Source organism: Malus domestica, chromosome 07 (assembly GCF_042453785.1).
Source record: "Malus domestica chromosome 07, GDT2T_hap1".
Taxonomy (NCBI): domain Eukaryota; kingdom Viridiplantae; phylum Streptophyta; class Magnoliopsida; order Rosales; family Rosaceae; genus Malus; species Malus domestica.
In genome coordinates this window covers 30,694,283-30,709,807 of record NC_091667.1, presented here as the reverse complement: position 1 = coordinate 30,709,807, position 15,525 = coordinate 30,694,283, and the positions used below count along the sequence as shown (strand labels likewise).

Below are 15,525 nucleotides of genomic sequence, written 5' to 3'. Positions count from 1 at the left end.
TGCAAAATGTTGTTTTCACGACTCGAACCTATGAAATGCCGCCCACGATGAATGGGGGCCAAAAATCTCTAATGCCAAAGTTAAAATTCTAAAAAGAATATATTTGAGAGTTTGTGAGTCATGAATTTTGGAGATGAAGAGAAGAGGGACAAGGGCCAGCCCTCTAAGGTTTATGAGTGGCCAGCTTTAGGGTGGCATTTTAGTGGGAATATTTCAAAATATTTGTATAAATAAATATTTTGGAGTAATTAGGTAAATAGTCTAAATTAATGGAATTAGGATTACTTGAAGAAATTTTCTCTGATTATGAATGTATTTATGATAGAATAGAAATAAGGAATTATTCTATCATAAATACTTTTTATTTTTGCTACGGGCAAGGGTGCCTTCAGCAATCATGATTCTCTGCCTGCTCTATCTCAGCTACGTGTGGTGAATGAGAATGCTTTCTGCTCATTTAATAAGGGGCAATCTTATCTTTTTTGAAAAATAATCCATGTGTCAGATCCATAATTTTTAGGATTATTTTTTGCTATACAATTTTAATCCAGAATTAATGGGAATTATGAGCGTAATCTCATTTCTTAGTTCTTGCAGAAAGAAGATGAGCATAATTCTGGGGTGTTGTATTACTATATTTATGGATCTCTAAGTAGTTGACGAGCTCAAATAATCTACCCAGTAAGAAAACTATTTGAGTTTGGGCCTCCATTATTCATATTCGGGCCATGGTTAATAATATTTTTAAATATTTTATTTTTCACTTTTTAGGAATTTTTGTAATAAGAATATGCTAAAGTATATTAGAATATTATGTGTTTTAATCAACATGATTCAAATTTATTTTATTTTTTTAAGCAATTGAGCTAAATTTTTCCATGTCATATGGCTAATTACATAACAAAAATATTTGATTGACTAAGTTATTTCAAACACAAAAATGTTTGTAGGACTGGTTTAGAAAGTTCATTTAAAATAATTGAAAGTTTTTAACAAAAAAGTTTTTTGATTTTAAAAGCACAAATATTTCATGTAAAAAGTACATAAATTATCCTTAAACATTTTAAATGTTTTTTCAGGTTCACTTATATTTTACCAAAACTTAGTTATAAAACATTTTTACTATAGCATTTTTAATTATTTAAAAAATAGAATAGTGCTATGCTTACAATCGAATTGTATCATTATCTATATCGTCTTTCTAACAAAATAACGCTCGTCAATACATATACTTCTTCGTTAAGAAATGATTGTACAAATAGATAATAGCATTTTATGACCAAACTCTCGCCTTCCGTCCCTGAAAGAAACCTTGGGGAACTATTTTGACGAAGATTATTTCCCACCGCGACTTCTGTTTTACCTTTTCCCCTAAGCCTCCATCTCCAGAGCTCAGAAAAACTCAGGAAAAAAACTTGAAAAACAATGGGCGATCAGATTGCTAAGGCGGAGGATTTCGAGAGGAAAGCAGAGAAGAAATTGAGCAGCTGGGGATTTTTCGGTTCCAAACATGAAGACGCCGCCGAACTCTACGACAAATCTGCCAATGCCTACAAGCTCGCCAAATCCTGTGAGTTTTCCTCTTTCTGCGTCTTTGATTGCCTTCCGATCGTATGATTTCTTTGTCATTGGCTTTATTGGTGTGTTTGTTTCCCGAGAAAATTTGATTGGAGGGAAAATTGCAGAAGAAAATAAGAATTGGGGGATCTCTTATTGAGGGTTTTGATGTTTTTGGTATTATGGTCGATTGCATTGATCCAATCCTGGGTTTTGATCACAATCAATGGCCTTGATCGATGAATGTGGATTTTTTTTTTTTTTTTTTTTACAATTTTCGAATTCTTCGACCTGGTGAAAAAATCTGTTAAATATTGAATTTTGGGGTTTGCTTGATCTCCTTTTGTTGTAAAGGATTGAAATTTGTTTGAATTGGAGGTCTTGGATTGAATGATATGAACAATGAATGGAATGGCGCTCAGATGAATAGGCTTATTGATGTAAGCCGTGATGGATTTTGTTTTGGAAATAATGTTTAAATATTTTGAATTTTGGTAGCTGCAACCAAATTCCAAACTTTTCCTAAGTAAGAGAAGATAGATATAAATCTGCAATATGGTGTTCAATTTACAACTAATTCTAACTTAGTATCAGATTTCTTTCTGCAATTTTATGAAAAGGATGAAATGGGGTATGGATCCTTCCAATTGATGGGCATGGAAAACTGTACGGTTCGCATGTATTTGGTGTAATATCAATAGAATGGAACTGATGCCTCGTTCTCTCGCACCGACAAATCCCATATCGTTTTGTTCCTATGGTGGCTATTTGAGATACAAAATTTACAGTATTTAATATTTATGACTTGCTTGAAACTAGGTCTTGTCAATGATCACTTCAATTGCTTCTAATCTTTAGAAAATGGCGTTTCAGGGGACAAAGCTGGAGCAACATATGTCAAGTTGGCAAACTGTCATTTGAAGGTTAGTGGTTTTGATGTTTAGCCTATTTTAATGTTTTTAACAAAACCTGATAGCAGTGCTTTTCCATTATAGAGTGAAAGCAAACATGAAGCCGCCACAGCTTATGTTGATGCTGCACATTGCTACAAGAAAACAAATGTTAATGGTATGTATATGTATTTTGTTGCATCTTACGTTTATGCTTCCTCACTGCCCACAAAGTCCTGGAAGGCGAAATAATCAACTGGGAAATGAAGCGAATGAGCCAAACTGTTTGCTTCATCTTTCAGTTCTGCAGAAGAGATGGATCACATACACAAAGCTTCAGTCTGGAATCTTTCTTGATACATCACATAAAGTCAAGTTTTTACGTTAGCAATACAGAATTTGTTATAGTAGTGTACCATAAGTAGCAGATCTTTTGGTAGAAATATCTTTGTTAGGCAAAAAGAACCTCAGTGTTCTTAGCTGGTTCATGGCCTTCGAATCAGTTTAGATCAAACTAGGCAACCTGGGTACAACGGGTGGTAGTGTTAGTACTTTTACCTTGGTTTATCTTATTGTAATATGGTAGTAGTACTTTTGTGGCATGAAATTTAAATTATTATTATTTTTTTTTTTTTTGGTCTTGGTATGGTCTAAAACCATTCTACTTGCATTTGATCCCCAGTTATATCCTTCTTGTTCTGTTGTGTTCGTTTCGGATTAGAATAATCTTAATTGTAATTTTTAACTTAATTCTGGTCTTCTGCAGAGGCCATTTCTTGCTTAGAGCAGGCGGTAAATATGTTATGTGATATTGGAAGGCTTAATATGGCTGCAAGATACTATAAGGTATTGTTTTCCACATCTATATAAGAATCAATCTTTTGTTTCAAGATGATATTTTAAATCTCTTCTTGCAATTGTGTGCTATAATTTGGTGTCCCATTTATAAGTTCTCAATATGCAGTTCCCTTTGCCGTTCTACAATTGTTTGTAATAACATGCAGATAAGAGAAACAGTATAGACATGTACATTGTTCATTGTATATTTGTAAGTTCTCCCCTGACCAAAGAGGATTAGTTAAAATAGAAGTTAGAAGATCAAAGAAGCTGTCAAAGACCAACTTGGGATCAGTTACAAACAGATCATTAATCTGATAGGAGATAGAATATGTAATAGTAAATAATGGAAGATGAGAATTCATGTCTAACCCCATATAGAGGGAGAAGGAAGGGGTGATGACAATAATTCATTCAAGTGTTCATCTTTTGTACTCTTGGCATTGATGCTTTTCTTGCTGAATGCGTCGGTAGTATATGATGCTATGGAAACCATAGGAGTCAATGTTTGACATGGGATACATATTTTCCATGCAGGAAATTGCCGAACTATATGAATCTGAACAAAATATTGAGAAGGCTATTGAGTTCTTTGAAAGGGCAGCTGATTTCTTCCAAAACGAAGAAGTAACAACATCAGCCAACCAGTGCAAGCAGAAAGTTGCTCAGTTTGCTGCTCAGATTGAACAGTAAGTCTTTCCCCACCATTTAATAGCAAAAACATTTTGTGTATTCTTGCCATTTTCCAGCATTAGTTGGGATTTTTTATTTTATTAAAACCTTGTCTAGTTTAATATGGATACTCATACTTTTGATAACATCTTGTGTACATTCTTTGCTTTTATGACTTTACTTTTTATTTTATTTTTTATTAGAACCTTCTAGTTTATAACGAGTAATCACTCTTTTGTTCAAACTCGGTTCTCATACTCATACAAAGCAATAACCTACTCCAAATCATGGAGAAGGTAATAGAAGAAAGCTTGAACCGTTTTTTTTGCTTATCTAGAAGACCTCTTTATAGCTTCTCATTGATGCAAATGCTGGTAAATAACCAACAAATATGTTATCTTCTGCAGGTACCCCAAGTCTATTGAAATTTATGAAGAAATTGCACGGCACTCACTCAACAACAACTTGCTTAAGTATGGAGTTAAGGGGCATCTTCTTAATGCTGGAATATGCCAACTTTGCAAAGGAGATGTCGTTGCAATCACCAATGCATTAGAGCGATATCAGGTCTGAGTTTGGCTCTTGTTTAGGATTTTGGTATTGTATACCTTATCAGTTGGAAAATTACATATTTTTTGTACTTTTGCAGGATTTAGATCCTACTTTTTCAGGAACAAGGGAGTACAGGTTCTTAGCGGTGCGTTACTATTATTTTGGAAGTATTTTCAGTTTAATGATGTTTAGTTGTTTCATGTCTAATTGATTAAAAAAAATGAAAACAGCACTTAACAAGATAGTAATTTTGAGAAAGTCGTGATTGTGTTTTATGCAGGATATTGCCGCTGCAGTTGATGAGGAAGACATTGCGAAGTTCACTGACGTGGTCAAGGAATTTGATAGTATGACCCCACTGGTACGTCTCTTTCATTCGATGTTATGCATCCAAGTTCAATAAATACCTATTTCATTTGTGTTTTCTTTCCCATCTGTATATCTCTTCAAATTCGATATTTTGATGTTCGGTGTTGAATTTGCCGTGTAGGATGCATGGAAGACAACCTTACTGCTGAGAGTGAAGGAAAAGCTGAAGTCCAAGGAACTTGAGGAGGACGATCTTACCTAAGGTGAAAAATAATGAAATGAAGTTTGTATCGTTTGTCCATTTGTTTGTGAAGATTGTGTTTCATTTATTGTGCGTACGTCTTCCTCTTACACTTCATTGAGAATTTGTTGGATCTGAATTGTAGTTGATTTGGGATTTAATCCGTGCGTTTTCGACTTTAATCGATCTTTGTGAGTCCGTGGGACTGTATGTATATTCAAACCACTGTATGAATTGGCTTTGCTTCTAAAATGTATGGGGTTCTATTCTGCCCTTATCTTTAACTTCAGCCCTTGTGTCAACCTGTCCAGTTCATGAGCGTTGGTTGGTTTAACTTCATTAGATTATTACTAATTTCTTGCATGCTCATAGTTCGATCACAAAATGTGTGATTGCAGAAGAACCCAAAACCTGGAGAGATACTCTTGTCAATAGTGCGTTTTTTGAATATGCGACAAGTAATAATTGGAGGGTTGACTACCCTCATACTATTTTGGTTGCAGGAGAGAATCTTTTTACAATCTTGTGGTGTGAATCGCATATCAATGTCATTCATGTGCTGCAAAGTTTTATGAGAATTGATAGTCATACCCCAATCGCTTTACACACATCATTCTCTACTTTTGATCGTTGGATTGAATGAAGTCAAACGAAAACAACAAACATGATTAAACAGGGTGCAGAAAGAGAAATTGGTGTGTGGCTGTCATTTCCTATTTATCATTAGCATTGTGGTTAGTGTTAACAATGGCAGTGAAAATCTGAGTTATGATTTCTGATCAAGTTTCGTCCGATTTATTCTCATGTACACATCACAAACGGTATATTCAACATGTTTGTAGCCTTTGGATCAAATTTCAATGATTCAGATCGCCAAACTTGATGAATTAAGAGAAAGGAATCCAACCCTTTCCATTCATACTTAATTTAGAGGGTCCAAGACTCCAATGGGAGGGATAATTCTCTATACTGTTGGCATGCTACTGTTGGGTTTTAGATTGTATCATTAGTCTAGATGTCACGATCACGTTTTAATGGTCCATATGAGTCTTTCTCGTCTATTGGGCATACATTGCTTGCGGCAGCTTATTATCTATTTGCCCTTGCACGTGAGCTTTACCTCGCATATGATTTGACTACAGAATCTTATTCTTATTTTTTCCTAACAGAAAGTGAAATTCTAAACCATTTTAATATGGATAAGGATTGTCTGCCATTCACTTCCGGTGCCCTTTCCGTACTCTCATGTTTGTATGGGTTACGGTTAAGTTACGTCAACATTTTATATTACTATTCATTTTTGTCTTATTATATCTATAAAAAAATAATATAAGATGTTAACATAACTTAACCGTGACCACACAAAACAAGAGGGTACGGAAATGGCACCGGAAGTGGAGGGCAGACAATCCTTGTCCTTTTAATATATGAATTAGTCTAAACAATTGAACTAATTCACGTCATTTTCAGCGATGGATGATTTCCACCCTTCCACCCATAAGTTTCGGAAACGGATCATCGACCACATCTGTCCTTTACCAAAAAATAATATTCAGTTTCTTAGTCAAAATAGTTTTTAAGATTGTCATAACTTCTTAATTTTGGCCTTGAGACAGAAAATCTATTATTTTGATCATTTCATAAAAAAAAACTCCGTTAAATTGAGGAAATCAACCGTTCATGTGGAAGGAGGTTTGATTTGGCAAAAATACCTTCAATTTAATTGAGATTTTTCACGGAATTATAAAAATAATTGACGGTAGACAAATTCAGAAACAACTTCTATTGCTTTTAAATCTCAAAGAAGTGAGGTGTTGTACCCATATTAGAAAACATTTTGACAAAAAACCAACAATATTCCTAATTGATAGGTCAACAATATTGTGATATGTCCGCATCCGAAGGTGGGGGCGAATACACAAAGCAAATACAACATTGTTTTTAATTAATTAATTAATTAATTTAATTGCACTACTTGCCTCCGCAGTAATGCTTTTCAAAGCTCTCAGCTTTAGCGTAACCTCTCAAATTTCATCAAACCACGCAGATTTTGGCTACCCAGTCACGCACCTGACGTCGCTTTGGCAGATTATCTCCCCGAGTCGGCCTCCGCCATCCGCTTTCCCCATTTCGACCCTATTGTAACTTGTCAAATCTTTGGCAGTTTGTAGTTTTTGGAAACTTGAGCAAACCCAATTTCAATTTCAATGGAGGGTCTTTGATTCTTCACAAAAGGAGCAGTCTTCAGGGAAAAGAAAAAAAAACCCTTTAAAAAGTTACAGTCATGGCTTCTTCTGGTTTCTCCGCCATATTTTTAGGTATGTCTTGAGCTCTGGCTTTTAACTGTACATTTTCTGCTCTTATTTCTTAATGCGTAAAGTTGGTTTGATTGGTTTTCTGGGCGTCACTAATTCTTTTTAATGAAAATGTGTTGAATTGTTCATGTGATCACTGTTTTGATGAAAATTTGGGGTTTTTTTTAATCAGTTTCTGGATTTTTTAAGTATGATGATTCATTTTTCCTTGCAAAATCATGGGTATTGATTAATATATTGATGCTTAGCTAATAGCTAATGAGGGTTTACTGTGGCAGCCTCTTGTTATTTGAATGTCATGAGGTTTTGATCATATTTTGTGTTTTTATGAATTGGGTTTAATTCTGTATGTGGAATTTCAGTCTTGGTTAGTGGTTTTGGTTCTTTTAAGTTGCTTCCTGGGATTGAAAGTCTTCTGTTTCAATGTGTGATTTTTTACTTGTAGATTCCTAGATTCGCTTCTTTCCGAGAACGCCTTTTAGTTGTGTATACTAGAAATCACATGCAATGAATTGCCTGGTGTTCAACTTTTAATCTCAGTGGAAATGTTGAAGAAAGAGTGCACATTGCAACATTGATGTCACAACTCTGACATCGATTGGAAGAAAATTGTTATTTGATTTGAGAATGGTTTCGACTCAAAATGGAAACCACAAGGAGGAAATTGAAGAATCGAATGGTAATGAAGTGAAGGGTCAAATCCCCTTTGACGTTTCAGCATCCCCAAAGACTTTTTTAGTCAATGAGAAGTCTCCGAAAAGGTTCCCTCCTGATGCTCCTAATCTAGTTAGGTTCCTCAAATTTGGTTCTGCATCTGCCAGGTTCAAGCGGTTGGCTGAGGAGAGAGATGAAATGTCACGATCTGTGGCTTCAAGCGGTCATGGCTTCAAAGAACGAATCAATGGGGTTTTTTCTAAGAAAATTGATTGGGTTTCACTCCTGAAAATGGGCAGAGTATGGATTAGAAATCCAATGAACATGGCTCTTTTTGCATGGATTGTCTGTGTTGCTATTTCGGGTGCAATTTTATTTCTTGTCATGACTGGAATGTTGAACAAGGCAATACCCAAGAAGTCCCAGAGAGATACATGGTTCGAAGTCAATAATCAAATTCTCAATGCACTTTTTACGCTGATGTGTTTGTACAACCATCCGAAGCGGTTCCACCACCTTGTACTTCTGTGTAGATGGAAACCAGAAGACATTTCCAGACTTCGAAAGATTTACTGTAAAAATGGGACTTATAAGCCACACGAATGGGCCCACATGATGGTTGTTGTTGCCCTGCTTCATCTGAATTGCTTTGCTCAGTATGCACTTTGTGGTTTAAACCTGGGTTACAGAAGAGTTGAACGGCCACCCATAGGAGTTGCAGTATGTGTATCTTTTGCTATTGGTGCACCTGCATTTGCTGGTATATACAACATTGTCAGCCCCCTTGGGAAGGATTATGATTCAGATGTGGATGAGGAAGCACAGGTTCAGATCGGAACTGGTGAAGGAGCAGAAAGATTAAGGTTAAAATCATTCGAGAGAAGATATTCTTTTGCATTTAGGACTGAACAACGAGTCGTTGAGAGTAGACCACAATGGAGCGGAGGAGTACTTGACATTTGGGATGATATTTCTATAGCGTATGTTTCACTCTTTTGTAGTTTTTGTGTATTCGGGTGGAATATGGAGAGGCTTGGATTCGGCAACGTATATGTTCATATTATGACATTTATTCTGTTTTGCATGGCTCCGTTCTGGATTTTTAACTTGGCTGCTGTTAATATCGACAATGAAACTGTTCGGGAGGCTCTTGGAGTTACTGGCCTTGTTCTATGTCTATTTGGCTTGCTCTATGGTGGCTTTTGGAGGATCCAAATGAGAAAGAGATTCAATTTGCCTTCTTATAACTTCTGTTTTGGTGAACCAGCACTCTCTGATTGCACGTTGTGGCTTTGCTGTTGTTGGTGCTCTCTTGCTCAGGAAGTGAGGACCGGGAATTCCTATGACATTGTGGAAGAAAAGTTCTATAGAAAACAACCGGAAAGTGGAAGCCCTTTACCAATTTCACCTTTGCCTCGTGAAGATGGATTGGTTGGGTTCAGATGTGGCCCGAATTCTCCTCTGGGGAACTACTCAAGCCCAACCAAGAATGGTGTCGGTGGTTCTCCAAGTCCAAGCAGACTTTCAATGGGATTTCATAGTCCAGTGAAAGAAGAGTCCCATGTAAGAGGTAAGGATGAAACTATGACCCCACCTGCACCTTCAATGATACAAAGGGAAGAAACACAGCCCCAAAAATGAGGATAACATTATGATTTGTATATGAATTTCTGTAGTATAATTTTGAAACAAGTTTCCTTTCTGTGTTCAAATGCATCCTTGTTTTCGTTCTTCAGTTTCTTTTTCACCGTTAGCTATCTTGTGATCATTGATAGTTTAATAGCACTTAGGAATTCAGCAAAAAGAAATTATCTACTCTATTATTTCTACTGAGCAATATTTCTTTGCTGAGTAATATAGTTGCCCGTTTCCCTGTTTCTATTATTTTATGTGACTAAGAACTCATAAGTTGCCTATGTTTGAATGAGTAATTCTCTTTTGATTCTATGGAGATATAAACATCTGATTCAAACTCCTGTCAAGTTAGCTGTGTTTGTCGTCGAGTTTCTGAAAATGGTTGGGTTGCTTAGATGTTTTGATGACTTTTACATGGTTTTGTACAAGCCTCATCGACTTGAGAGCTCGTCTTCCTTTTCCATTTCCATAACTGATGCTTGCTTTTTAGCTCTTGAAGTATTGACTTCAGGTGGTTCCACCTTTAGGGGCTTGGGTTAGCAATGAAATAGATGAATTAGTAACTACAAGAAGTAATCTTAGTGGTTAAGACTGGTTAACATTTATATGTGAACGAGTAATAGCTTCTGCTCTAATGATCCATCGTGCAATTTAATAGATCAAATTGAGTAAGTTTGGCAGTGAAGGCAAATATAGGTGCTGAGGGAAGATGGTACTGATTCATCAGTACATGCTAAGCTCACCGCAAACAGGAGTGAGAGGAATACTCGTAGCTGTTGGACTTACTGTGAGTTGTTTTCCTTTAGGTTTGAAAAGAGATATATAGTCGAGTGGTAAATTTCTTCCCAATGTTGGAAGAAAGAAAAAAAAAATTGAAAAGAGATAATAGTAAGGAAAGGCGGGTGTAGAAAGGGTAAAACGGTAAAGATTGAAGACTTTGAGTGAGAGGTATAGTCATGGTCTAAAATATGCATAATATCCCGATATTTCCATCGAAATTTCCGTGTTTTTGGACTACCAATATTTCCGATTTATCGATATTTTACACCTTGCTAAGTCACTCATGTATCTTACCATGCAATGTATAAAATGTAAAATATTGTACTAATTCATTATATATAAATGATTATGGTGTGTTTAAACTTCTTTCATTAATTACTACATATTTTCTACACTCACAATGTTTGCCAGCTCGCTATATAATCAACTTAAATAAGTTATATCTATCATGCAATGCATTTCCTTCTAATTTTTGGTGATAAACTAATAGATAATTGACTAAATAAATATCCTACAAAGTTTCAATAAAAATTTCCAAGTTTTTCTTACAATTTCCGTGGTTTTTATTCAATTTTTATTGATATCGATAATATCCTGATATTTTCATCGAAATTTCCGTGTTTTTGGATTACCGATATTTCCGATATCATCGATATTTTATACCTTGGGTATAGTAGAACAGTTTTGTGGGTGCAAATACAAGCACGGGCGGAGCCACATTAAGGGCTACTCTGGGCTGTAGCACAGGTAGCTTTCGGTAGGAATCAAAATTTTACATGTAATTTTTATTAATTTTCGAATGTAGTCCACCATATATTTAGTCACTGATTCAAATTCTTTTGGTTTAATTATATAATACAGTTTACAAACCATCTTTTTCTCATCACTTCTTGTACATGTACAAGTTTGAATTTGTTTGAATAACAAAAGTTCTTGGCTCACCTTGTGAAAAAAAATTTAAGACAGCTGATACAGTAAAAAATATAGTATCAAGTTTGTTTGTTTGTTTGTTTGTTTATAAAAATCTAAATCTTTAAGCTAACCCACCCGGTGAAAAATTTCTAGCTCTGCCATTGAATACAAGCTTTGTGAGCCTGCATGATGATCCGCCCAGCAGTCTGCCAGATTTCTGCTTTTAAGGCCTCATTTGGTGTCTCTTAAAATTTAAGATATATCGAAGGTAGAGGTGAATGATTGGAAATGATAGGTTTGTTTGATGAGTAATTCTTCTTCTACTTTTAAGTTGGATACAATTTTTTCATTTCTCCGTTGAGATATTGGGTTATTTATTCCAATTCAATTCTAGATGCCAAACAAGACCTTGATGGGTACAGAATCTCTAATTTCTGATATCTATGGCAGCAAAAGGGACATGCTTTTGATTAAGTAGTGACATGCACCTGGACACATTTGCTTGAGAGGATGGAGAAGGAGGAGTTTGTACTAGGTCAATATGTCGCATGACTCGGTCCACCGGGTCATTTGTGGGGTTTGCTTGCTTATGTTATGTTAAGAGACTGATAAGTTTGTTTCCCGCCTAGCGTTTTCACACTTCCATTTTCTCGTTATGTACTCCTCCTTTTTTTGTCGCTCAATTCTACTTTGTTATATTCATGGCTGGTTTGATATTGTTGTATTTAAAAAAAAATAAAAAAATTTGCTGTGCTATGAGAATAAGCTTATTTTCACAAAAAAAACTGTGAAAATAAGCTGTTTTTAAGTGTTTACCAAATCTCTTTTTAAGCTCAGCTTTTTTTGTACCCATTTTTTTATAAAAACACCTCAATATCAAACCAGTGCTCAATATTATGGCTAGTGCATGGGAAATAAAGGGAGTTCGATTTCCCTTGTTCCTCAGATAGTTGTCCTATAGGACCGTTGTTCGACCAATCAACTCGTTTCAGTGTACTAAGCAATGTAGTAACTCAATTATTTTACCTCAGTTTTCCAGTTGCTGGTTTGAAAAAAGTGCTTATATTCCCCCAGTTTTGAACTCTTATTTCGCTTTTGCTTTCGACTTTTCTGGTAACGTCCTTGTTTTCGATATCTTATCGCTTTCGGATGAAGTTTCCATATCAGCCCTCCCCCAGATACTCCGATACACTTGTGTGCAGGCTCTCGTTTTCCAGTTTTGTGAGTCTCTTATCTGCAGAATGCGTGCCCTTTTTAAATTGCACTAGATGACAACATGGACTAGTTGTTGTGAGAACTTTATATAATTTTTTGATGTAGAATTTAATATTTGGTGATGAGTTGGAGCTGCCAAATGTGACCATGAAGGGTTAAGACTATTGGGATATGATGAGGACTCCATTTTCTTGCCTGAAATGCTTAATATTTTTTTAATCAGGTTTATTTGCTTGCCTTAAACAAACAAAAGCACACCCACCATTTTTAGTACCTCCACAAACATGAACTTTGTTTAGTTGATCCTATAGTTTTGGGGAATTAAACAATTTTTTTTTGTTCAGAAACATTGCTTAGCTAATTGTATAGAAAAACTTGAGTAGGGCAACATGATTAGCTTGATTGTCAGATGTTCTCCTAAAGGAGCAGGCCCATTGCATTTGGATACCATTCGAACTCATGTAGGTACAACTCTCAATGCACAAGATCTCACTATGTGAGAGTGGCTTGGCCAACAACTAGTTTTTCACTTGTTTGGAAACACATGTTCCTTTCGGGTATTAAAACACGAGATCTCGTTCTCTTGGTCACTGACTTTTGGATTTGATATCATGGTTGAGTTTAAAACATTAAAAACACATCCACTTATTCTTCACATGTGATATCAAATATAAGTGTTAGTCACTTGGTGACGAGAATAATATTTTTGTAAAACAGAAGGGTAGTGCTATTCATACTCCTTTTTTATCTCTTACACACTCTTATTAATCTTTATCTATTGATTTTCCCCCATTCATTTGATCCGATAATCAGAAATTGAAAGAGGTGTATGAGAAATAAAAATAGATGTGTGAATAGCATTACGCAAGCAGAAAGCTAAGGACTCCCCTTTCAGTAATGTGTTTGTGTGTGTGTGTGTGTATTTCTTTGTTAAAAGGAAAAAGAGGAAATTGGACATGTTTAGATAGTAGTTCCTCAACTGCTCTGAGATAAAGAAAACCCCCAAACCAAAACCTAGCCCTGTTTACTAATTCCATCATCCATGGCCAAGTGAATGAGTCCAATGAGCATTTAAGATCTCTGTATTAACCACAGAGTTTTGGTCCACTTCTCTGAGAATCTACCAAATTTGATGCTATTCCACGGAAGCTGACAAGAATAATGTCACAATCCACTTTCCTTCCTTCAAAGCACAGCTAGTGCCGGTCTTCGTCACTTCACCCATGTCTTCCAAAACATTTACCTGCAGTGGCATCCCACTCTGATGGCATTCTTTGGCATCCTCTGTGACATGACTATGAATCATCGGCACCTTTATTTACCTTTCAACTTCTTACTTACTGTGAACCTGTTGTTTTCAGAGAGCGCATGATTAGAAATGTGTGGACATTGTATACTGGATAGCCACGAGTGATGAACCATTTCCACGTTTGGTAAAACTTGGAGCTGTTCTAGCTGTCTGATTTGGATCCCATGCTACCCATGGAGATGAATTTACAATTTTACATGCAACTGGAATGTTACTTTGACAGTATTACAAGTCATTCACGCATCCTCTTGTACAAAAGTTAAAAACACGTGATAGTGTGTGATATGGCTTGGAATAGCTGCAGAGCGACATCAGAGTTGCATGGTTCGTCCAGAGTCGTAGAGTACAAAGTCTTTATCCACGTCACCAAAAGCCAAGTCAAATGAAGGTGTTTCAGGCTAATGATCCGTTAGCATGTGAGAAAGTTAAAACTTGAGATTATGTTTTAACGAAGAGAGATTCTCTCATAAAACCAAATATTAAACTATCTGGCATTCAGAAAATATAAGACGATTGACACAGGTAAATATATATATATATATATATATATATATATATTTTAATCCCTAGCACTAATGAGTCAATGACAGAACAAGAAGGTCTAGACTGAGTGACATCCAGTCTAGCACTGTACTACTACTCTGCTGCATATAATGACATAATGGAAAATGCCAAATCAATTTGTCATCATACACCAAAAAGGGGACCTAATTTTGATTAGTGGATGGGCAACCAAGTTCAAAACTATTGATAATGGAGCACCTTGGGTTTTCTACAATGACGGAATAATCGTGGTGCTTGATCAATAAACATTATACAACTGATCGTTTGAACCTCACATTCTGCAACTGTTTGGTATGCTCATAAACATCTTGAGTTTTCAACAATATCAGAAAAATTGTACAACTTGATCAATAAACATTATGCAGCCAACCGTTTCAACACTCAACATTTTGCAACTATCCGGTATGGTCATAAACGCCTTGGGGTTTCTACAATGTCATAAAAATCGTGGAACCTGAACATTAAACATTATAAAGATGATCGTTTGAACACTTGTTTGTACCATACTTGACCAATCTCGAAACTGCCGAGCACCGGTCAACGTTATACCGTTAAGGACCCAGAAGAGTTTTCCTCCAACCAGGAGGCCAATCACAGCGCGACACGTGTCGACATCAGAAGCCAATCATAGCGCGACACGTGTCAATATCAGAAGCCAATCACAACACGACACATGTCAATGTCAGAACAAAGCTAGAAACTCTCTTCTATAAAAGGAGATCATTCTTCCACAATATTTTCTAATGTCATTTGTACTAAATCATTCGCTAGTACTCACTAAATGAGGGCTTGAACCTATGTACTTGTGTAAACCCTTTACAATTAATGAGAACTCCTCTACTCCGTGGACGTAACCAATCTGGGTGAACCACGTACATCTTGTGTTTACTTCCCTGTCTCTATCCATTTACATACTTATCCACACTAGTGACCGGAGCAATCTAACGAATGTCACAAACTTAACACTTGCTGTTGTACCAAAGTCCTCACTGATTTTGTGCATCAACACTCACATTTTGCAACTATCCCGTATGATCGTAAACACATTGGGGTTTTCTTTTTCTACAATGTCTGAAAACTCGT

General features: G+C 36.0%; 2 protein-coding genes across 3 annotated transcripts; both read left to right on the top strand.

The window, feature by feature from the left end:
* The first annotated feature begins 1,192 nt into the window (after positions 1–1,192).
* Positions 1,193–5,347, top strand: LOC103432882 (alpha-soluble NSF attachment protein 2-like). The gene is made up of 9 exons (XM_070825309.1): positions 1,193–1,570; positions 2,431–2,480; positions 2,553–2,625; positions 3,214–3,293; positions 3,822–3,973; positions 4,364–4,523; positions 4,606–4,653; positions 4,789–4,869; positions 4,999–5,347. Exons 1-9 carry the CDS (start codon positions 1,426–1,428, stop codon positions 5,077–5,079), a joined length of 870 nt encoding a protein of 289 aa, XP_070681410.1. The 5' UTR covers positions 1,193–1,425; the 3' UTR covers positions 5,080–5,347.
* A 1,641-nt stretch (positions 5,348–6,988) lies between these two features.
* LOC103432881 (uncharacterized) lies at positions 6,989–9,904 on the top strand. 2 transcript variants are annotated; one of them, XM_008371090.4, is made up of 2 exons: positions 6,989–7,376; positions 7,819–9,904. In XM_008371090.4, exon 2 carries the CDS (start codon positions 8,001–8,003, stop codon positions 9,666–9,668), a length of 1,668 nt encoding a protein of 555 aa, XP_008369312.1. In that variant the 5' UTR covers positions 6,989–7,376; positions 7,819–8,000; the 3' UTR covers positions 9,669–9,904. The 2 variants fall into 2 exon arrangements, with proteins under 2 accessions (XP_008369312.1, XP_008369313.1); XM_008371091.4 differs by having other exon boundaries at positions 7,050–7,376; positions 7,914–9,904.
* Positions 9,905–15,525: the final 5,621 nt, after the last annotated feature.

What these genes read in the sequence shown, in the direction of transcription:
- LOC103432881 (XM_008371090.4), top strand. Translation starts at nt 8,001, where the DNA reads ATGGTTTCGACTCAAAATGGAAACCACAAGGAGGAAATTGAAGAATCG.
- LOC103432882 (XM_070825309.1), top strand. Translation starts at nt 1,426, where the DNA reads ATGGGCGATCAGATTGCTAAGGCGGAGGATTTCGAGAGGAAAGCAGAG. An exon ending in TTTGCTGCTCAGATTGAACA is followed by an intron (nt 3,974 to 4,363) that starts GTAAGTCTTTCC and finishes TATCTTCTGCAG; the next exon opens with GTACCCCAAGTCTATTGAAA. An exon ending in TTGATAGTATGACCCCACTG is followed by an intron (nt 4,870 to 4,998) that starts GTACGTCTCTTT and finishes TTTGCCGTGTAG; the next exon opens with GATGCATGGAAGACAACCTT.